This window comes from Daphnia pulicaria, chromosome 1 (genome assembly GCF_021234035.1).
Source record: "Daphnia pulicaria isolate SC F1-1A chromosome 1, SC_F0-13Bv2, whole genome shotgun sequence".
NCBI classification, from domain to species: domain Eukaryota; kingdom Metazoa; phylum Arthropoda; class Branchiopoda; order Diplostraca; family Daphniidae; genus Daphnia; species Daphnia pulicaria.
In genome coordinates, this window is record NC_060913.1 from 10,561,107 (window position 1) to 10,583,750 (window position 22,644).

Sequence of the window (22,644 nt, forward strand, 5' to 3'; positions counted from 1 at the left end):
GCTCCGGTGGGCACGCGGAGCCAACGGATATCGTCTCGAAAGTCCATTGGCGTCTATCTCCCGCTTTTGTTTTTTTTTTTAAAAAAAGGAACTGTACGCCGAGCAGTAATGCGCGTTTCTTTCATCCCGCCACAGAGAATAAAAGAGGATGACACTGCCAAGTTGGCGCTGGCTTATTTTCTTCCCCCTTCCCGTGTGTTTAGATCTAAAAATATTTTGGCCGCGCCGCAAGGAAACACACAACGTTTGCGGCCGTGAGTGAGATGACCGTGCGCGCACCGCTGCGGCCGACGTGTTATCTACACAGACGTTTCTCTAAAAGACAACAAGAATGATCGGGATCTATTTTTTTTTTTCTTGCTGTTGTTTTGTCGCTTTGAAATCTCCCGCGCTTTTTTTCTTTTTTAAACCTGTCCCGATTTGGCCCCGCCAACCTTTGGTAAGGGACCAGAACCAGAGTCCAACTGTACTCTGCCAACCGCCCGCTTTTAAAATAACCACACCACCACCCGCGCCATCACGACGACTATAGTTTACACACACACGCTGGCTGGCCATCCAGCAGAGGGAGCCAAAGCGGAGTAACGGTTATCGCCGGCGCTGGAAGGAACTTGTCGCCTTGGTGGGATGAACATCGGGATTGATGGAGGAGGAGTTGGTCTTGTGGGTTTTCAAGAAGGATCAGGAGAATCCACGTGACCAGCCCAATGGGAGTCTACTACACTACTAGACTCTAGTGTATATACTTGAGGGGGAAAAACGGGCTGGATGCCATGGATAGGCAATGGCTGGTTAGCTTGGGTTAGCTGCACCTTGGGAGTCTTTTGGCGTCGTCAGTTGTAGTTCATCATTCGATCCCGGCTCATCTGTGTTTACACCTACACAGTCTGTATATCAAGAGTGTGTACCGCACTGTACAGTAGTTATTATTATTATTATAATTATTTTTTAAAAAAGTTGTTTCTTTGACGGCTATTGCGAGGGAAGCTTTTTTCATTCAAAATGGACGTTCATTTCATCTGTCGCGAAAGGAAACAGATGTTTGACAACTCATAAACAAGAGTGTGAATAAAATTTTGACGGGACCTGTTTCATTTGTCCACCACATTCAACATGGCCGGCCGTAGTTACGGTTACAATTTCGGGTCGTCTTCGTCGTCGCCGTATTCCTTCAGTTCGAATTACAGCAGCGGATTGCCTTATCATGGCTCCTCTTCCGGCTACGGCTCTTCCGCTAGCAGGATCTTGTCCGGATTTGGAAGCAGTTCCGGTCTGTCGAGTTTCTCGTCCTCGTTTGATCTGCCGCGTCCCAAATCGTTCGGCCTCAAGCCGGCCCTGAATTTTCACTCGCCCTGTCGCGTCATCAAGTCCAGTTTCATGCCGTCCATTTTGGAGAGTCCCCGTCCGACCCCACCGCCTCCGTCCGTCTACCGTCCGCTCCCGTCGTCGACCTTCTCCTCCACGCTGTCTGGCGTGGCTGGAAATCGAGCTGGAAACGATACGAGCTATCGGCGGATGAACATCCGCAATACGGCCAACATTGACGTGGTGAATCGTCCGCCGTCTCGGCTGGAACACCAACCGCGCGATCAGCCGAGTAACAATCGGAAAGAAGCCAACGAAGCATCTCGTCCGCCAGCGTACAGTGCTCCCATCCAGCGCGATTACTCGGTGGGCACGTTGAAACGAGGCCGGAAGGTGATCCGCCTTCAAACCAACCGTTTGCCCAGTCCGGAAACCATCGCCAAAGCGGAAGCGAAACCAACGGAACCGGCGAAAAATGTCGCCGCAAGTCTGGACATTTGCGACGACAAGGAACAAGTGCCGAAAGCCAATCCGGCAAGTCGAGCCTACGGCGGGGCTGAACGGACGGCGTTGCCGATGGTAACGGAAGCCAAACCGGCCCGTCCTACCCCCATGACGCCAGGCGAGAAGATGAAGAAGAAATACATGATGCACTCACGCAAAGGCCCCAAAAAGGATTCGGAACCAACAACGCAAATTCGTCAGAGTCGGTTGGAGGAATTGTCGACGGCGTTGCCTTTGATTGCCGGTAGTCCGGCCGCCAGTCCGCCTCCGTCGCCGAAGCTGACGTCGTTCAAGCCCTTGCCCCCGGCCGAGACTTTGTTGCCCAAGCCTTCACTTCCTGAAGCCCCAAAGCCCGTTGAACCTTCTTTGCCTAAGCCTTCAAAGCCCGTGCCGATTCCGGCTGCTGCGGCTCCCAGACCTGCTTACCCAGTGACGCTGGTAAGCCCCAGCAAAGATTCCGGATTGGGCTCTTCGCCGGTCGTCCTCATACCGCCAGTCTATAATCCGCACTATCGGGACCCGAAATTAAAGTTTCTGCCCCGTCCACAACAAAGTAGGATTTTGTCAATCCTGATCCTGCTCCTTAGCTGTTACCTGCATGGTACATGTCGAGTGAATGATCTTGGCATAGAATTATTCCGGTTAACGATCCTTGTTTTCACCTTGGCCAACTCTGACTCTGGGGCATGCTGGGGTGGTGGTGATTTGCGTCGTCGTTTATCAGTTGAAAACGGCTGTAGTTTGGCCAGTTTGGCAGGTGATGCCAGATGAACTCAGCAAAGGAGCAAAAGAAAAATATCGCATAACCAGACTTGAATGCCCTGCTCACGGTTCGACTATACAGAAGTGGTCCCGGGGGGTCGTTACGACCTTTTCGGTCAAGGCTTTTGGCTTCCACGCTATCAATAAACGAACTTGTAAACTACAGTGCTGTCCGAATATCGGCTATTTTTAAAAAAGTCGAAAGAGATATGGCCTGTTAACATGTGCTGGCCACGTCTAGTTGTCCGGAAAAACAAAACTACTGCGCAACTACTGAGTCACTAAATAAACTCGATTCAATTTTTTTCTCCGAGTCGTAAAACAAAAGTACCAGCCAATAATAAATTTGTTTGCGTTACACAATGTGTGCACTGTGAATCCACCGTTCTAAATTTACTTTTCCCAAAGAGTTGCGATCCCCGCTTTCGAAAATAGAACTCACTAAGGCAAAGGTCATTTTTATAAAATGATCGAACTCGTGTGAAGTGACAAGTCTGTCAAAAACACACTTTCACGGTTTCGACTTATTTTGTTATTGTTACGCTAAACAACGCTCTCTCTCTTTCTTTCACGTGTGTCCTGGACTCTGTCCAAACAAAGTATAGAGCCGAAGGAAAAAGGGCGTTGCGGTCATGTTGCGCTCGTGTGTATAGTTACTGGCGGCACTGGGAAATCCAGAATAGAACACGGTATAGAACGGCGTGGCTTATATTTTAAAACGCGCGGGTATATATGTGTCATCAGATATATTTAACTTAAACTCATTCTTCTTTTTGTTTTTTCTCTTTTTTTTTTTGTTTTTTTCTACAACGCGGCCTAATGTTTTGATGCTGATATCGATCTGCCGTGGGCGATTCTACACCAATCAGTCTGCAATGTCAACTGCCACAAGAAATGCGAGAGGCACATGCCAAATCTGTGCGGAGTCAACCAGAAACTCTTGGCCGAGGCTCTCTCTTCCGTCAAACGAGGTGCGTGTATAACAATCGACTTTTCCCCGAGTATATAGTATTTGCTGATGGATGTATGAGCTGGATGTATGTACGCCCAGTTACACACTCAATGTATGTGTGTGTCGGTCAGTAATGGTGAGTCAACTTCGGATAAGGACAAACAATTCCTTATCGAACGTACGAGCCCGATCATCGGTCATCATCCATCATTCATCAGTTTCCCCCTTTAGTTTATTTGTTCAAATTCCCCGCGCTATTTTCTCTCTGTCGCTATTCGTCACGCCGTGATGGTGAGCCAAGGAAATGCGATTCAAAGTCAAGACAATCGAAGGCGATGCGCCTGCACACGCAGTCATGTTACTGGATGCCACTCGTCTGAGTCTGGGATGTTTTGCATCGCTGGCAGTTCGCAATACGGGTCAGCAATTTGAACTGTACACTCGTCAAAATTCCAGTCGACCAACGTCACAGATCCAGAATATCCCGTAACATTTGACGATGTAAACATGTATCCCCTAGCTACGGCAATTGATGGTGAAGGAAATGTTTGTAATTTAAGACTTTAATTTGGCGTTGATTAGGGAGCAGCAATAAATCACCACCGACGTCGGTCAAGTCGGAATCATCGTCGACTTCCAAAAAGGCGACCAAGATCTCGCAGTCGACGTCACGAGGAAGTGAGGAGACGACGTCGGGCGGGTCGACGTCTTCGGCCGACGAGGAGGAGTCGACCGATTCGGATAGCGAAGGGCGGACAGGCAAGCGGCCCGGAACGGCCGTTGTGGGGAGCAGCGGGAGCGGCAATGCGACATCCAGCGGATCGCTTTCATCGGTGCCAGCTCGCTGCGAGCCGCCCATCAAGACCAAGCCGAAATTTCGCAAGTACGGATACGATGACTTCCAACTGGTCAAAGTCCTGGGCAAGGGAAGCTTTGGCAAGGTATATACTAATTTTTTTATTTTAGTTCCGGAAGTAGTACACCCTGATGTTTTTGTTTATGCTCGACACGTAAACGAATCTATTCACCAGGTGATGCTGGCCGAGCTGAAAGGCACCGGCTCCTATTTCGCCATCAAATGCCTGAAGAAAGACGTGGTGCTCGAAGACGACGATGTCGAGTGCACCATGATTGAGCGGAAAGTCCTGGCGCTAGGCACTAAACATCCTTATCTGTGCCACCTGTTCTGCACTTTCCAAACAGAGGTGAATTAAATATTTTTTAAAATTGAATCAGTCTAAATATAATTCTAAATTTTTCCAATAGTCCCACCTGTTCTTTGTGATGGAGTATTTGAACGGGGGCGACTTGATGTTCCACATTCAGCAGAGCGGACGATTTGAACAGGACAGAGCCCGGTTTTACGCTGCCGAAATCGTTTCCGGACTCAAATTCCTGCACAAAAAAGGCATTGTCTACCGGTACGTTTTTTTTAGACCTAACTAATAACAACCAATTTGTGACAATAGTTTATTTACTAAAAATCTATTCAACTCTGTCAAAGTATTAAAGACTTACAAGCGGTTAAAAATCAATTGTGATCGAGCTGACAGATTTAATTTCGTAAGACTTGACGGGGATTGATTTTTTAAATAGCTAGTTAATTGTATATTACAAAGCGTCATGGCGATGGTATGCTAATTTTGATGATTATCTCAAACCACTTTTGTGTGGGAAACCAACCAAACTGATGAATGAAATAAACACAATTAATGGTCCAAAGAGACCTGAAACTGGACAACATCCTCTTGGACTACGAAGGCCATATCCGCATCGCCGATTTCGGCATGTGCAAACTGCAGATCTACCTGGACCGAACGGCCGACACGTTTTGCGGCACGCCCGACTACATGGCTCCCGAAGTATCCGACATATTTACTGCCATCAGTCTCAGACCTTTGCCTGTGCATTCACGGTCACGATGATGGCCATCAAGCATTTAGCTTAACCTATGATTTGATTACTCCACGTAAGGTTAGCCTAGGTTATAGGACATTTCTAACCGGCACGACACATTTGGAGCCAATCAAACGCTAGCGCGGGTGTTTCATTCGAAATGATGTGATAGATTTGTAGTGTACCAAAAACTAACCTAACCTAACCTAACTTGTGCTAACTTGTCGATTACTATTTGAATCTTTGCTTGCATGTATGTCCTTCACCTCCCACGACACACCATACAGTGATTTGAAGCTTGATAATGTAATGCTGGACGTGAACGGTCACGTTCGTTTGGCTGACATGGGCATGTGCCGCATGGATTTGAATCCCCAAAATCCGGCGTCGACCTTTTGCGGAACACCAGATTACATCGCACCCGAGGTCAGATCACCTCTCAAGTCATTTGCACGTCATAATTTAGAACTCTGAACTAACCCAATCGGTTGATTGTTTATAACATGTTGCTAATGACCCTGGGAATTGGCTGTAGATCATTAAAGGGCTCAAGTACAACCAGTGCGTGGATTGGTGGTCCTTTGGCGTCCTACTCTACGAGATGGTGGTTGGCCAGTCACCTTTTAACGGTTGCGACGAGGACGAGCTCTTCTGGTGCATCTGCAACGAGCAGGCTTATTACCCTCGCTTCTTAGCCAAGGAAACTAAAGCTGTTCTTGTCCTGGTACTGTAATTTTTAAACGATTCCTTCTTGGTGCAGTGTTGTTGACTTTTGATTCTTTCGCCAAACTAAAAGTTACTCGAAAAGGATCCTCAAAAAAGACTGGGAACGCCGGGTTGCTCAGCCGGCGACATAATCGACCAGCCATTTTTCAAGAGTATTAACTGGGACCGACTGGATCGGAAAGATATCGAACCGCCCTTCAAACCCAAAGTGGTAAGTTTTTTAACATTTCTTCAATCTACCCGTGACAAGAAAAATCATTTTCACACTTTTATTTTAAAATGTTTTCTGCGTAGCGGCACATCTTGGACGTCCAGTACTTTGACTCGGCTTTCACCATCGAGAAACCCCAGTTGACCCCAGTCGACAAGGACATCCTGGCTTCAATGGACCAAACGCAGTTTCGAGGCTTTTCTTACACCAACCCCAACACCACCGACTGAAAACGAAAAGAAATCCCCCTCAGAAACGTGAAGGACTCTAATTATTGCAAGTGAAATCAAACGAATCAAACACGCCAAAGAAAAACGCATTGAATGTTAAACACATGAATTTGTTGGTTAGAACATCACTTTCAGCCTTTTAAGGAATCATTTTGACTTCTTGTAGTGCGTTGTCAACATTGTGTGCAGTCAGAAAAAAAAGAACATAATCCAAACCAAAAAAATAAGACCCAAAAATAATATCCACAATTTAGAAAACAAACAAAACACACACAAAAAAAAAAACTCATCTGGTTTGCCTTAATGATTCGTGCTGCTGACATTTTGTTTTCCAGCCATTTGGAAATTAGATCCCATTGATACCGTTAATTATTGATGACATTTAATTATGTCTTACATTTTATTACAGTCCGCATGTGTTATTGTTTTGTAGTTGCAATTTTTTTATTTCGGAAAAAAACTGACGAATTCTTCATCCTTCATTCACCAGTCCCGTTGCTGCTGCTCCCAGAGCCATTATAAAGTCTTTGATGTACAGTTTTGTTTCCCTGGTTATTGTCCCATTGTTATTTACTCTCCTCCCTAGATTTTGTTTTGTTGTTGTTTTGGGAAAACGGTGGTTTATTGGAACTTGTAAAGAGATGACATCGAACTTTATCGATGGCTTGGTGCTTACAGACACTTTCTTCGCTATTAAATTACGTTGTATTGTATTATAAGCCACAACGCACGCAAAAAAGTGCTTGCTTCTATAGAAGAACTTCCTGATTTTTTTTAAATTCATTATTTTTAAAATCATTAATTGGCTAGAGAAAGAAGAAACAAAAATCAATTGACTTTTATTTTTAAACGTCAAAGAAAAAGGCGAACACCAAACATTAAAAGAAATGTCAGGCACGAACCGAGTCATGCAAGAGCGTTCGACGCCACATGTGCATCTTATACATACAATTAATTAAATCTATATATACACATAAACACGCTCATGCAATATTAAAAGTATATATAGGCGTATACATAAAACATTTGACAAACTGGTTTGGCTCGTGGGGATTTGATTGGATTTGATATCACTGTCCTGCTCGCGATTTCAATTGCCTCGCATGATATGGGCCTGCCTGCTAAAGTACCGTTTACACGGACGAAAGCAAAAAAAAAAAAAAAAAAAAAAATAAGCAGTCTGGGCGTTATTATATAATTTGTCGATATTCTCTTTCATTATTTGTGTTTGTTCCCGTCCTCTTTTTCGGGGTCCCGCCTTTGGGAGTTTATTTTGAAAATATGAATGATGGTGTGCAACGCCGAGCAAAAGCTGTGGAATTTTTGGTTCTGTTTTTTTTTCTGAATTTATTGTTTGATTATTATTATTTTATTTTTAAAATCATATCTTTTGAAGTTGTTTGGGGTATCATTTTATAAATATAAATACAACGCACCCGTTTGTACTTATTGGCGGAGCCTTCTAATCGACTCCTGAAGAATTTGCTTTCCTTTCATTTGCCTCTTCCTTTGTCTTCCTTCCCATCTCTCTCTTCTCTCTCTCTCTAACTCTACTGTCGTTATTCAGTGTATAAGGAATACACCGGTCTCTTGTATACAATATTGCGTAGCTGACTAATAACTGGTTCGATTTCGCTTGAAATCCTTTTCGTCCTTTTTTAAATCGTGAAGAAACGTAATGACAGGAAACTATAAACTTGATATATCCAATTAAAAATAAAAAGAGGTTTTTATTTTCATAAAAAAACCTTTCAAAACATTTCCGGAATCGAATTTTCTGATGAATCATGGCTATACATCCAGAATGCACCGACAAATAGTTTACAAAATTGGGTTTGATTGATGGACTAAGATGTGCGATTCAGTTCAAACTATCGTAACCCAAAACCTTCGAGGTTCAAACAGAGAGCAATATATAAAAAGATGCTTCGTAAATAACATCTCCGGTTTTTGCTCCTCCGCCGCCCGGTCCCGGTCTCTGCGTTACACGTCTAGTTACGTACCAGCCGGCAACACCGCATTGCATTCATTGAGCGAGAGGAAAAAATTTTTATCGAGAAAATCCGGACGAAACTAAAAAACTTATATTTATGCCAACGCCTGAATAGTATTGTCTACAGCATTGAGTTCTTTGATTATCTGTTATGTGCTAACGTGAGTTGAATAGGCATCGACCATGGATGATGTCACTTTTGTTGGACTTTATTAATTTCAAACTTCAGAAACTGTCGGACGCCTTATTTACATCGCTCTTAGGCGTTCTGTAGGCTGTGTATCGCCGGCAAAGAGTGAATTTCTATTACAGTTATGGATCTGCCAAGCAACAACCAATGTATTGTGAACTTCAGATGAATTGCACTTCCCAGGGCAGAAAGTCAACTCTTGGGACAGCACACGAAGAAAATGGATGACCCATTCAATTTGGAAGATGATGGCCTCATGCCTTTCATCCACCGGATAAGCTCAGAGCAAATCATCTACAAATCTAAAAAAAATCAGTGTAAATTCATTGGCAAATATGTCATGGGAGACTTGCTAGGTGAAGGCAGCTACGGTAAGGTTAAAGAAGTCCTTGATACAGAGACACTATGTAGGAAAGCTGTCAAAATACTGAAAAGGAGGAAATTAAGGAGAATACCAAACGGAGAGCAAAATGTTGAAAGGTAAGAGTAGTAACTTTGTATACACAATGTCTATTTTCATTTTCACTGTTATCAAATCTTTCAGGGAAATTAAACTACTGCAAATGTTGAATCACAAAAATGTGATTCGTTTATATGAGGTCATGCACAATGAAGAAAAACAAAAAATGTACCTCATTTTTGAGTATTGTGTGTCAGGATTACAAGAGTTGATTGACAGTACTCCTTTGAAGAAATTTCCAATTTGGCAGGCCCATGGGTAATCTTTTGCTTACTTAAATTGCATTGAATGTATAATGTATGGATTTATTTATATAGGTACTTTTGTCAGCTGATTGATGGATTGGAATATTTGCACAGTCAGGGGATCATTCATAAGGACATAAAACCAAGTAACCTTTTGCTCACAACAGATGGGATGCTAAAAATATCTGACCTTGGGGTGGCAGAGGTAAACATTTTTCAATTAAATTCAATTAAAACATAAAATATTTACTGTCTTATGATGTTTCAGGCTTTAGACATGTTTGCTGTGGATGATCTGTGCCAAACAAGTCAGGGATCACCTGCATTTCAACCACCAGAAATTGCTAATGGATTGGATTCTTTCCCAGGATTTAAAGTAGATGTGTGGAGTAGTGGTGTAACTCTGTAAGATTGATTATCTGTAATCTTATTTAATTTTGGCATTCTTTATTTATTGATGATTGAAAATACTTTTTGTTTAAGGTTTAACATTGCTACAGGCAAATATCCTTTTGAAGGGGACAATATTTTCAAATTGTTCGAAAAAATTGGTGAAGGTGTTTTTGAAATTCCTGAAGAGGTCGACGAGTTATTGGGTGATCTTCTCAAAGGAATGCTTCATAAAGATCCATATCTACGATTCTCTTTACCGGAGGTCCAGCATCATGGGTACCACAGAATAAGAGAAATTCAAAAATCATATACTTCATTGTTATTTTGGCAGTTGGTTTATCAAGAGGCATCCGCGAAATGAGCCGTCCGTCCGCATTCCACCTTTACGTGGAGACGAATGTCGAAATATGACGGTACTGAAATATCTGGAGTCCCATCATGGAAACAATTCAGATGAAGATGATTGTAGTGATTCCCACTACTTCACAGAACATGACTTAACAGGTAATCAATTGCTAGCTTGTTTAGTACCTTGAAGCTTACGTGTCAGACCTAATACGGTTTATTTTGAACATTAGCTCAAAGGTTACAACAAGAATTGCAACAGCATATGCAGCAACAAAACAGCCGGAGTGCCCCCTCTAGTCCTGGGACAGTAGCTGCGGCAGTTGGAGCTTCATCGACCGATTCGCGAAGGTCGCGACGGAGAGACCGTTGGCGAGGAACTTTTAGGATTAGAAAATTGTCCGCGTGCAAACAGTCTTAACAAGTGAATAAAACTTACCAGGTCTTGCCTTTTTTTTTAGTTTTAGCTGATGAAATGTTTTGCCTTCTTCGTGTTTTGCCGTGAATGAGAAAGTAATTGTAGAGAAGAAAAAATTAATGTTTGCTGTTACTAAAATATCTGATTTTGCGGGAAGTATGGTTGTTATCTTGTCATACGGTAACTTTTGCCATCTAACGCCATGATAAAAGTGAAATTTAATTCAGAAATTTGTTTGTTCGTGTGTATTTATGTTGTTTTTCGCTTTAGAATTTGCAAAAGTTGTCGAAACTCAGTGGATACGCGTAGCCAAAACAAATGGCGCATCAATGTAGTGTTGATTATTCATGACTTTGTAAAAATAAATATGTACCACACCGTGAATGGCTTAAAATAACCAACTTTTTTTATCACGAATATTTCATTCATATTTTGTTCCATTAAAAAAAAATTCTACAAAATGTGTTTCTGCAGTTATTTCACTTCAAAGTTCGAATAGGATAACCAATACCAAATGGCAACGCCTCCTACATAATTTTTTTTTGTTGTAGTCGACAGATACTTGTGTAGACGACAAGAGTAAACTTGGGATTCTCTCCGGAAAACGCCTGTTATATATTTCTGACCGGAGCTATATGAGGAGAAATGGTATGTTTTTTTATATAAATGTAACCAGGCATTATTAAGAAACAAAAGAAATTGTCCTGTTATATTTTTGTATTTTTCTTTTGTATTGACACTTGGTTTTTAACTGAATGGCTTGATACGCGATTTAGAAATTGTTTACTGAATTGGTGTTAAGCATTTGCTTTCACTCTGATTTTAGTATACAGTTGTAGTATCAATAGATTTAATAAATTTTTGTCTGATCTAATGGAAATTGTATGTGTTTAGAGCTTCTTTGGGTTTGGACAAAGTGCAGAGATCGACATTATTCTAGATGGAGCTGCAACTAGAAGGACTGCAGAAGTTAAAACCGAAGATGGGAAAAAAGAGAGGCTGTTTTTATTTTTTGATGGAGAAAGCCTGTCAGGAAAGGTAAATCCATGTCTATTGCAAATTTTCAGTGCACAGATTTTAATTATTGCTTCTATTTGCAGGTTAATATTACACTCAAGCGACCAGGCTACAAATTGGAACATCAAGGCATCAAGATAGAATTCCTTGGACAGATTGAGCTTTATTATGACAGAGGGAATCATCATGAGTTTACTTCATTAGTTAAAGAATTGGCTCGTCCTGGTGAACTTCATCATAACACTAGTTATGATTTTGATTTCAACCAAGTAGAGAAACCTTATGAAGTCTACACTGGGACTAATGTCAAGCTCAGGTAATAACTGAGAATTTTATTGAAAAACATTAACATTGTTAAGTATATTTTAACAGATACTTCCTGAGAGTGACAGTTGTTAGAAGATTAACAGATTTGGTCAAAGAACTAGACTTGGCAGTGCACACTCTAAGTTCTTATCCAGAAATGAACAGCAGTATCAAAATGGAAGTTGGCATAGAGGATTCATTACATATTGAGTTTGAATACAACAAGTCTAAGTATGATAACAAAAAATTAAATAATGTGTTTTTGGCTCTCCTATTTAACATGAATCGTTTTGTTTTGTATTTGTAAAATTTTTTAGGTACCATTTGAAAGATGTAATAGTGGGTAAAATCTACTTCCTTCTGGTGAGAATCAAGATTCGGCACATGGAAATCGCTATCATTCGAAGGGAGACTACAGGTTCTGGACCTAATGTCTTCAATGAAAATGAAACCATTGCAAAATATGAAATTATGGATGGATCACCTGTACGAGGCGAAAGCATACCCATTAGAGTCTTTTTGGCTGGTTACGATCTTACACCGACCATGCGAGACATAAACAAAAAATTCTCTGTGCGTTATTACCTCAATCTAGTTCTCGTTGACGAAGAGGAGCGCCGCTATTTCAAACAACAGGTTAAATAAATTATTTTAACCATCAGTTCTTTCTCTTACTTAACTATAAATTCTTTCTTTATTAGGAAATCACCTTGTGGCGAAAAGGAGATAGAATACGTAAATCACTGCAAATGGCGCCAGTACCAGTGACAACACCGACCAACGGTGAGAATGATCAGGTTCAAGCGTTTGAGAAAATCCCAACACCCGTCAGTGAAGAAGCTTCACCGGTAGATTCCTCCCCAGAAAATGCTCCCTTAAAAGGTGCTCCTCTAGAAGACGCTCCAAGAGAAGATTCTTTTGCTGAAGATGTTCCCACAGAAGATGCGTGAAAGAATCATAGGGCGCTTCACCATCTAAAATATTTCCCATGTTTATACGGCTTACCCCATCTCTATTCTCTACCGCCCGTTTGAACGGTTTTACACCGCATATACTAAAATTCATGACGGCCGTAGTAAAACTCGAAGATCAGTTGGATGTCAAATCATTGTAACAGACCTACGTGGCAGTTTCTTTTTCTCTTTAGCATTCCAAATTGTTTGTTTATTTTTTCAAAGAGTTGAAAGAAAATTTATCTGAAGCAAGGCATTTGTCCATCGGAATCTTGATTGTTTGGGACAAAGGCACTATTTGAAACAAGAGGAATGAGAAAGGGGAGTACCACAATAATCGACGTTTCCGCCCTTAGTAACCACCAAAAAAAGAGTTGCCGAACAGCTGGGTATGTTATCGTGAATTTTTTTTACGAGCGTGGTTTATTAAATGCCTACCTTTCCCCCATCGCCTAATTTTGTATGATACTGCATTTTCTTGTGTTTTTCTGATGGCCCGAATTTTATCAAATATCAGTAAAGGCAAGTAAAAATCCGATTACGGTCTCAATCTGTTATGAAAAGTGCGCAACTTTTTTATCGATCAGCATAGCAAATTTGTTTCTTATTTTCTCTTTCCTATTTCAGTTTGAGTCGTAGCAAGTTTTTCTTCAATTTCAATTGATTTTTCCAATCCTTATTTTTTTGTGTCTTACACCGCCTCCTTAATTCAAACTGTATGTAGAGGTTGTGTGTGATAAGGCCATGAATAGAAATATAATTAGAATTGTCAGCTGATTGCGTTAGAAAGAAGGGCTTTTCGTGATGATTTTCCCATTTGAAATAAAAATAGCATGAGTTTGGAAAACAAAAAATTACATTATATTAAATCTAAAAATAGCCTTTTCGTTAAGGTTAATTAAAATACCAAGTGTGTTTGCTTAAACAGCATCACACTTGGTCTCTGAATTTCGAATTCAAGCAAAGTCAACACTACACGCACTGCTCAATAAACCTTCAATAGATCGGGTTGCTAGTAGCATGAGGATGTTAGTATAGCATATGTGCTAGTAGCAACGGATGTGTGACGTTCAGGCAAGCGACATTCAGGCCAGTGCCCGGGTACTTTCAGGCCAGTAAAAAAAATATGAATAAATGATCACATGAATGTTCAATGTAGCCATAATAACGGTATGGCGACCGTAGAACTCCAAAGACAGAAGAACTCATAGAGTAATAAATATTCAAAATTCAATGGAGTTCTACTGTCGGGTTTGAAAATAATAAAAAAAAAATCGTTGGAGATCTATCGTCGGACATGAAAATAATTTAAAAAAATTATTGGAGTTCTATTGTCGGTCGCGTAGTGGAGTTCTACTGTCGGGCACTGGAGTTCTATTGTGGGGTATTTTTAATAAAAAATGAGTTCTTATGTCTTTGGAGTTCTACTGTCACTGGAGTTCTACTGTCGCATAAAAAAAAAAAATAAAAAATTCTTTAAATATTGGGGTTCTATTGTCTTTGGAGTTCTACTGTCAGTAACCCATAATAACTCTAGTCTTAAATAAATCGATGGTGTATTAGTAATACACCATGCCACTGGTATCACCATGGTGTAAAAGTAGTACCTTAAAAGTTCACTTAGTTGGGTTACTTTTACAGCATGGTAACACGAACATTGTGTAAAAGTAAAGACTTAATTACACCATGACAGACACGAATTTTGAAAACATATTTTATTAGGCGGTTGCATATTGTTATCGAGTTGCATCAAATGGCAACGCCGCTTCTTAGTGTCCCCGAAAGTATACTACGTCCGACGTCTGCTGAGCTCCTCAGAGTCTCCCCTCCCCAAAACCCGTCTATGTCAAAACGTCAGAATTTTCGTTCATCGGTTCATTCAACTTGATCGTTAGATCAAGTCAGTTATGGGCTCATGGCGGTTTGCTGTCAAAAGTTAAGCTTTTTTTTCTTCGAAAATTCCCTATTCGAGTGATTTCGTCTGTAAATTGTCGGGTGATGTGTTCTATTCGGTGTATATGTTGGATAAACTTAATGTTTCTCATCAACTTAGAGGAGAAAACGTGTTGAAAGGGTTGTGTAGCTTACTGCTGTCAACCATTTTGTTCAAAATCATTGTATTCTACTGAATGTGCCATCAAAATGAAACAGGTAACAACCATTACTAGCTTTATTAATACAGTATTGCTGTATCTCATCTTTTAGACTTGCTAGATCATGAATCCCAGCCATGCCCGATTTTGAGTGTACACTACTAACTGTTTAATTATTTCTAGATCATAGATGTCAAGCACATTGATAACACAAACTATAAACAAGGTGACTTATTGTTTTTTTATTTACAGGTTCTTCATTACAGGATTCTAACACCTTGGCATGACAGGATTGACAGATTTGATGAGAAGGAGGCATTCACATAGTACAGGTTTCTAAATTGGCATGTCGTTTGAAGAAAAAGGACAAGGACTATACAGTCAACAAGATTCCTTGTTTGCTAACCCAATGGCTGCTACCCTTGAATCTCCCTGTTAACTTCCTTACATGGGTTCTTTTGATTTGAGGTACTGCTTTCTGTTGCTACAACCTTGTTTGAATTTTATTGTCATCCAAATAAATGTTCATTCTGCTTTTACAGGGTAACTCTTTCGCTACGGATCACATCAACTGTTGTAAACTGACGAGAGAATGCTGCAATTCAAGACTGATACATTGTGTAGTTATTAGATAAATGACAAGTGCATATCTGGGCTCCCTTCTTTTCTGTGGCCCCGTTTCCCTAACTAACCACTAACCAACGCCCGCCGGTGGTCACTCACCCGCTGTGAAACCAGGAGGAGGGGAGGGCTCTGGTCGAACGGGGACTTGGAAGGCACATGATCCGATGAAAACTTTTGGAGGGTCATGAGTCTAACCCCGGATTCCTAGTATGAGTACATCTCCCCGGAAAAACTTGCCTCGTACTTCTCTCTTCTTCTCGGTCCAGATACTATCTCTGGGGGCCGTAGACAAAACCTATAACAGCATGTGCGAGTTAAAACAATGCATCCACTACCCAATGAAACAAATAGCCATGGTTTATATTTTGTGGAAATCTCCGTCAGTTAAATTACAAAGACGATGCAGATTTCCGCAAAACTAAACCATCGCTTTTTGTCTCATTGCCGCAGCGGTGGTGGTGGGTTGCGTTTAAACTCGTGCAGAAGAAAATCGTCTTGAACCGGACGCTCTGTTTATTGAATTTGTTGAACATTTTGAAAATATAATAAAAATTATAATAAATTATAAGTGCTTTTTTTTATTTATTACAGATATTACATGGTTAAGGTTTAACATTGGTTTATAGGGTTAAGGGTATAGATCTAAGGGTTGGTAGTAGGTGTATGTTTTCGGGGTTTGAAGGATTGGAATGTATATGTTTGTGGGGTTTGGAGATTAATTGGTAGGGATACGTTTATAGGGTTATAGATTAACTGAATTTTTATCCAAACTTGAAATATCCTCCCTCCCCCCCTCCAACATCCACCATTTTCCTTTCCCAACCCCAAAAACATGTTTATTATTTGTTTGACATAACATCCCATATTTGTTTTTGTTGCTTCTGAACTTATAAAAGGTAAACTGCAATAGTCACGATGACAATTTAACAAAATATGATGCAACTTCGGTAACACAACATCAGCACCAAGGAACGGCCAATTGAACTTGAAAGATCTTTCACCAGCAGAGGCTTCAACAACGTGCCACATCGGACAGCAACTACGCGAACATAAAACACTAAACCTATAACCAAAATGAAATGAATTAATCTAGATGAATAAATGTCACTTAGCGTTATTTACAAGAGTTGAAGCCCTTAGCTTGCTGCATCAAATCCATGTGTATGTTGGGCAGCAACAAAGAAGCTCATACTTTACTGATAATCCTATTTATAAAAAAAAACTCAATTACTATCAACTATCAAGGAAACAATGTCTTAAATTACAAAAACAAAAATGACAGAAGTCAAAGTAAACTATGCAAACAATCCTTCAGAATAAAAGTTGCAAAAGAACCTACAGCTAGCAAGCATTTACAAGGTAGACAACTGAAAATTCTACAACAAATAAGTTAAGAGATAGTCACCGACTAACTAAGTCTGTATAGTCTCACAGTTAGAAAGTTGAACATATTTACCTGAATAGTTCTGAAGTGTTTCTTACAAAATGTACAGCCGGTACAGGAAAAAGAGGAATTTATCCTTGGCATGGTTGTTGTCCAATTTCAAAGAGCTCAATTTCACCTAAATGAGGGAAGAAAAGAGTTACTTATAACAGGAAATCCAATGCAGTTTTTTTTTCTTCTTTTCAGACCTGGAGTGTTACAATTTTGCCTTTTATGTATCTATAGAGATAGAATCATCTATAGCTCTGCTGGAAGTTTCCTGTCCTTACATGATCTTTCTTACACAATCCGTCAGTCGTAATTTGTAGAATGCCACTGGTACCACTGGTTATCTTTTCCAACAGTGACTGGTTACATTAAATTTCTTTCTTTGGGTTCACAAGCTCTTACCTGTTTAAATGAAGAAAAATACAAATCTTGACGCGTGAAGTGACCAACGTACAGGTACAGCCCAGGTGGGCAACCGAGAAACAAGAGAAAACTTATTGAGAAACGGCATTTTCGCAATTACTGATTCAGTTTCTTTCACTGTTTAGCATATGTAGAAATAAAATCCCATGACCAACTTGTCTGTAACTAACGATCAAGGTGAACGAACGAAATGTCTGACGTTTTGGCCCTGAGCACTGTGGAATAAGCGAGCAGACGACGTACACTTTCGGTGAAACTGTCAAGCAGAGATGCCATTTTATGAAAATCAACAGCCAAATAAAATATGTTTTCCAAACACGAACACGATTACATGAATTCAAAGATAAATAAACGCAGTCTTCATCTATGGTACGATTATAATCAATTAAAAATGCAAAGTAGTCCCCGAATATTTTCATATTTATTCTAAAAACTATGAAAATAAAAAAAGATGGAGAAATCAGGACAAGCAGGTGAAGCAGCAAAACAGCTTAGGGAATGCAATTAGTCTTGGCGAGTGAATTTGTCGTACGACGTGTCATTATCCGAGATTCGATAACCAAATAGACTTGTTCCAAATACTTCTCAGCCCAGCGAATATTGTTGCGGATACCCTCCAGAATCCCGTCCGTGAAAGCGCGATTGAGTTTCTTGTCTTTATTTTCCAGGTCGGACAAAATCCGAGACATCTTTTTCGTGAAGAGTTCACATAAAGAAAAGCGGAATTGGTATATTTCAAACCAATTAGATGCTCAACTCAATGAACAATTTACCTCTTTCAATTAGCCCGTCTGGTTTACTCAGAAATTTGGTGGCGGAGGTTAGCAGCTTCAAATTATCGCCAGACCTTCTAAAACTAAAACTAAAAAAGTCCACGCAAATCAAAATGTTTTTAAAAAACCCGACCTATTAAAAGACCCAAGATAAGAAAAGACACCAGAATAATAATGTTATGCCTATATCTATATCAATGCAAAATTAACAATACAAACTTCTTTCTTTCTTTAAATTTTTTTTATTATAACAAGCCATTTCGGACCCAGTTTTGGACATTTTCGGCCCCGGGTCGAAATTTTTAAAAAGGGCCGAAAAGGTATGGGGCCGAAATGGTAGGGTCCGAAACGACGGATTACCAAATTAAATGTGTTCCTACTGTCGCCAGAGGATTTCTCAGTTGGTCGCCAAAAAGTTTAACACCATGGAACGAGCGACGTGATTTTCCGTCATCTTCTCAATGGTGGCGAACGTGTCGTGCGGGTCCTGTTCGATGGTCGGTGAAAACATTCGTGCAACTGCCAAATAATAAGAGAAACCTTTCGAAATACAACATTACAAGCGTGTTATACTTACTTCACTAGTTTGAGAAACAACACTCGTAGAAGTAGAAGCTTCTTCATCAACACAGCAAATTCAGAGATTCATCATCACAAACCAATTTTCTTTTTTTTTAAGATCGACTGATTCTCACTACTTCTTGCTGAAATAACTATAAAAGACCTTCTAATCTCCGAATAAGATTAAACCATTGGACACAAAGTCACAAACTAAACACACAAATCACTGTGTAAACAATCTTCAACGATCACCGCGGCATGCCACAAGTTTTCGCCTCACTTTAGTCACACAACAACTAGTGGAAGCAGACAATAACAGTTAGTACTAAAATAAACATTTTCATACCCGGGTCTCGCCACATTAGAAGGCCGTAGTCAAATGGACGGCGGATTTCTTCGTTACATAACGAAAACTTTATTAAATCATTATATTTTTTTAAATCCTGAAAGTGGATCCTTTCAGCTGGTCGCTACGTTTACCGTACGATTGGCGTTCAAAAATACATCAACATGTATGCAAATTCAGATCAAAGTTTTAAAATGGCAGTAAGTACAGTGTCACACAACAATTGAATTTCAAACAAAGGCTTCAAGGAAGAAAGAATATACACAAACCGTACACACAGTAAGCTAGACTTGTGCTACCGAAGAATTCCGTACTTCAATGGTGGTGGATCTTGATTGCATTTTACTAGCTGTTCAACAGCTCGAGGTACCAAAGAAAGTTTTTGGCGTACCCTGTCTGGCAACACTTCTTTGGTGTTGAATACCTCAGCACGGATATGCTCGGACTGACTAAAAGCAACCGTGGTTGAATTTGGAGCAATGCCCATACGTGAACCATCGTCGAAAAGTATTTCCACTTGACCTATTGAGAAAAAGTACACATTCATTAATCAGTTTTTGTGTAAAAGGACGCTTTTAGTAATTCTTACCCGAATTCTTTTGGAAGACCCGACCGATGCCGGGGACATCAATCGCTTTAGTAATATTATCTGGGTTATGCTGATCTAACCGTCGAAGTGACGAGCTCTTGCAGGAACTATTGGCGGCACTACGAACAGATCCATCAAAGGATTTTAAACCACTAAGAACAGGTTCCGTCATTCGATTTTCCTTATTGCTAAGCGACAGTTTGGTGGAGCTTGGAGAGATCGGTTTTCGTCCTATTGTAAGTGGGAAAAATTGAAGAGAACCGTTGGCAACTGGAAGTGAAGCCAACTGATTGACAGACGCCTCAATCCGTTCGCAGTGAGCGTAACACTCCTTCAAATGATTCCAAAAATCTCTCGTAATCTCACGATCCAGATGTGGTTCATCATCGTTCTTTAATGTCAGCGTCGACATGAGACCGTTCGGCTCTGTTATCTGTAGACTGTTCAATGAACGGGCCATTTTCCATCCAGAGTAGAAGAGCGCTTCGAAATCAGCATTAGGTCCATTTTCCATTAAAATGCACTTTGCTCGAGCAGTAAATATAGTTACTTTGGGGGTCTTTGCTTTAGACAGATTAACAAACCTAGGTAAATAACAATACACTGTTAGATTTCAACCAGATAGGAAAAGGTAACTTTAGAGAACTAACCTAGAAGCATACGTATACTTTTTCCAATACTCAGAAGGGAGACTCTCGTAAGAGTAAATTGCGTCTGCTCCTTTTGACGGTAAAGGAGGAGGAACATCAGCTACAGCCACACCTTTACCATTGTTAGGCTGATAAAGGACGATCTAATAAAATAAGAAGGCAAATAATGTAAGTAATTATAATGTAAGAACAAAAAATCACGAAAAAATCACTACTTACTCTCATTCCATCGCCTGAGATTCGACAAACATCCACAATACGTTCTGCTTCCTTTACTTTTCGGATAAATTCGAGACAAACTTCGCCCTGCTCGAGAATGGAACATATGGCGTTCTTTGTTCGTTGTCGGCTAGCTTTCAAGCGGGCAGTTGATAGCGGCGGAGTTGGCTTGTTGAGACAATGACTCCTATTCGATGGATTAACAGGATTCGGCGTTGGTGGCTTAGCAGCGTGACACTGGCAACTGGCTCCATGCGAACAAAAGCTCTGACATGGAGAATGATGGCTGCAGTGGGTGCTTCGATTGTTTAAACTTAGTTGACAAGGGTTGTGATGACAACTATGTCTTCCGCACTGATTGTCACATTGTCTCTCACTGCTGGTCGCAACAGGTAGGGGTGTTCCCATGCAAGGTTCACCCCATGACTGAACACGACGATTTCTACTTTCTGTATGCGTTCGGCTGTCGGGTAATGAATGAGCTCTGTGATAAAACAAAACAAGAAAATTAAGATAATTACAAGAACGGCAACTTTAGTAAAAACGAATTCTTTCCCTTACGAGTGTTTGCTGCTATTAGATGTCGGTTTAGGCAATGCTAAAATTGGACCGGTATTCATTTCTCGATTACTGTTACACCGACGGAGCTTCGGTAGCATCGGCGTTTGGGATTTGATGGACGGAGTCATTATTGAGGGTACAGTTGACATTGTGAAAAGACCACTATCAATATCGTTATGGCTACGTTTGTTCATAAAAGGATGTTTCATGACTTCCATCAAAGTTGGCCTCTCTTTAGGATTCTTCTTCAATAGTCGCTGAATCAAATCTTTGGCCTCCGCAGACAAAGTCACTGGCAACTACAATGGATTATTTTTTTTAAAGATATTCGAGTTGCTGAAATACAAATAATCTACCTTATAGTCAGCCATTACAACTCGTGTCAAAGTCGATTTCACGGCATCAGTGTCAAAAGGGGGGCGTCCCACCAAAAGGGTATACAATAAACATCCGAGACCCCAAACATCTGCTTCAAATCCATGTGAACTACGTGTAGCAACCTAAATTAAATATACATTTTAAATATGAACATGAAATGAGTGAATAACATCATCAGTGCAAAATGTTAATTACCTCTGGAGATATGTAGTTTGGAGTTCCACACATAGTCATGTGTTTCTGATCTGGATGATTAAGTTGAGTGGCAAGCCCGAAGTCTGCAATTTTCTGTCAACAAAGTTGTATTTGAAACTAGTTATGGAGTAATGATGATAAATAAAAGTCACTTACAATTTTCATGTCTCTTGTTAAAAGTAGATTAGCTAATGAAAGATCCCTGTGAAGGATGTGATGTGAATGAAGATAAAGCAAGCCTTCCAATAGCTGACTCATAACTTCACGTGTCTCATCTTCATTTAAGGGATGGCCGAGAGATTTTAGATAACGTTGGAATTCACCATTTTCACACAAGTCCAAAACTAAGTAAACAAAATCACTGTCTTCAATAAAAGCATGGAGTTGAAGAATTGATGGGTGGCTAAGTCTGGAATGGATAGCCACTTCTTGTCTGACTCTCTCTGTCATATTAGCAGCTTGCATCAACTTCTTGTTTATCTGTCAGGTTAATCAAGAATTTTGAGGTAATTTCAAGAATTTGAAATAATACTGTATCATTGAACGTACCATTTTGATCGCAACTGGGATTCCGTTTGCTTTGCAAATGGCACGATGAACGGAGGCAAAACCTCCTTTGCCAATTTGTTCATACAGTTCATAATCCTTAAACGAAAAATTGTTTGTTTGACTAACATTCAGTATTTTCAACATGCATATAATTTTACCTCTATTGAGTTTCCAAAGTACGCCATTGTAAAACTCCGAAATCATGGAATGTTTGTATCCAAAAAATGTTTAACTAAGTTGTATAAAAATAAAATGCACTTGGAAGGAAAGTAAACACACATAACCGTCACCACAAAATGCACTGTAGCTAATACAATGGCGGGGCAAGCCGCCGTTTTTAAATTT

General features: G+C 40.4%; 3 protein-coding genes and 2 long non-coding RNA genes across 12 annotated transcripts in view; 3 read left to right on the forward strand and 2 right to left on the reverse strand.

Annotated features, from left to right (window-relative positions):
- The window catches only part of LOC124344888 (putative protein kinase C delta type homolog), a 52,216-nt gene extending 44,030 nt beyond the window's left edge, over positions 1-8,186 (forward strand). For 4 of the 7 annotated variants that reach the window (XM_046798258.1, XM_046798259.1, XM_046798257.1 and 1 more), the window contains 8 exons: positions 3,441-3,542; positions 4,106-4,464; positions 4,555-4,728; positions 4,790-4,944; positions 5,247-5,385; positions 5,955-6,143; positions 6,216-6,356; positions 6,440-8,186. In XM_046798258.1, coding sequence (XP_046654214.1) covers positions 3,441-3,542; positions 4,106-4,464; positions 4,555-4,728; positions 4,790-4,944; positions 5,247-5,385; positions 5,955-6,143; positions 6,216-6,356; positions 6,440-6,586 — 1,406 coding nt within the window. In that variant the 3' untranslated portion in view covers positions 6,587-8,186. Of the gene's footprint in view, positions 1-802; positions 2,363-3,440; positions 3,543-4,105; positions 4,465-4,554; positions 4,729-4,789; positions 4,945-5,246; positions 5,386-5,706; positions 5,846-5,954; positions 6,144-6,215; positions 6,357-6,439 lie in introns of those variants that run through there. The other 3 variants (XM_046798256.1, XM_046798255.1, XM_046798261.1) reach the window with 3 other exon arrangements.
- Positions 8,187-8,586: 400 nt separating this feature from the next.
- Positions 8,587-13,683, forward strand: LOC124349929 (CBL-interacting protein kinase 16-like). The gene is made up of 12 exons (XM_046800875.1): positions 8,587-9,249; positions 9,314-9,487; positions 9,547-9,679; positions 9,743-9,879; positions 9,958-10,143; positions 10,199-10,371; positions 10,446-10,522; positions 11,525-11,668; positions 11,731-11,963; positions 12,020-12,184; positions 12,271-12,589; positions 12,655-13,683. The coding sequence occupies exons 1-12, from the start codon at positions 8,990-8,992 to the stop codon at positions 12,901-12,903; spliced, it is 2,250 nt and encodes a 749-aa protein (XP_046656831.1). The 5' UTR covers positions 8,587-8,989; the 3' UTR covers positions 12,904-13,683.
- Positions 13,684-14,738: 1,055 nt separating this feature from the next.
- Positions 14,739-16,008, forward strand: LOC124350680. Its single transcript, XR_006921086.1, has 3 exons — positions 14,739-15,057; positions 15,252-15,467; positions 15,542-16,008. It is a non-coding gene; the product is annotated as an uncharacterized LOC124350680 (long non-coding RNA).
- Positions 16,009-16,188: 180 nt separating this feature from the next.
- LOC124350444 lies at positions 16,189-17,723 on the reverse strand. Of its 2 annotated transcripts, XR_006920971.1 has the most exons (5): positions 17,458-17,723; positions 17,256-17,399; positions 17,080-17,185; positions 16,746-16,828; positions 16,189-16,686 (listed from the first exon to the last, which is right to left on the reverse strand). It is a non-coding gene; the product is annotated as an uncharacterized LOC124350444 (long non-coding RNA). The 2 variants fall into 2 exon arrangements; XR_006920977.1 differs by lacking the exon at positions 16,746-16,828.
- Positions 17,724-19,225: 1,502 nt separating this feature from the next.
- On the reverse strand, positions 19,226-22,587 carry LOC124345218 (serine/threonine-protein kinase PLK4-like). The gene is made up of 10 exons (XM_046798285.1): positions 22,458-22,587; positions 22,300-22,395; positions 21,907-22,230; positions 21,751-21,843; positions 21,534-21,677; positions 21,178-21,476; positions 20,617-21,100; positions 20,398-20,540; positions 19,748-20,331; positions 19,226-19,680 (listed from the first exon to the last, which is right to left on the reverse strand). The coding sequence occupies exons 1-10, from the start codon at positions 22,482-22,484 to the stop codon at positions 19,454-19,456; spliced, it is 2,421 nt and encodes an 806-aa protein (XP_046654241.1). The 5' UTR covers positions 22,485-22,587; the 3' UTR covers positions 19,226-19,453.
- Between the last annotated feature and the right edge of the window lie 57 nt (positions 22,588-22,644).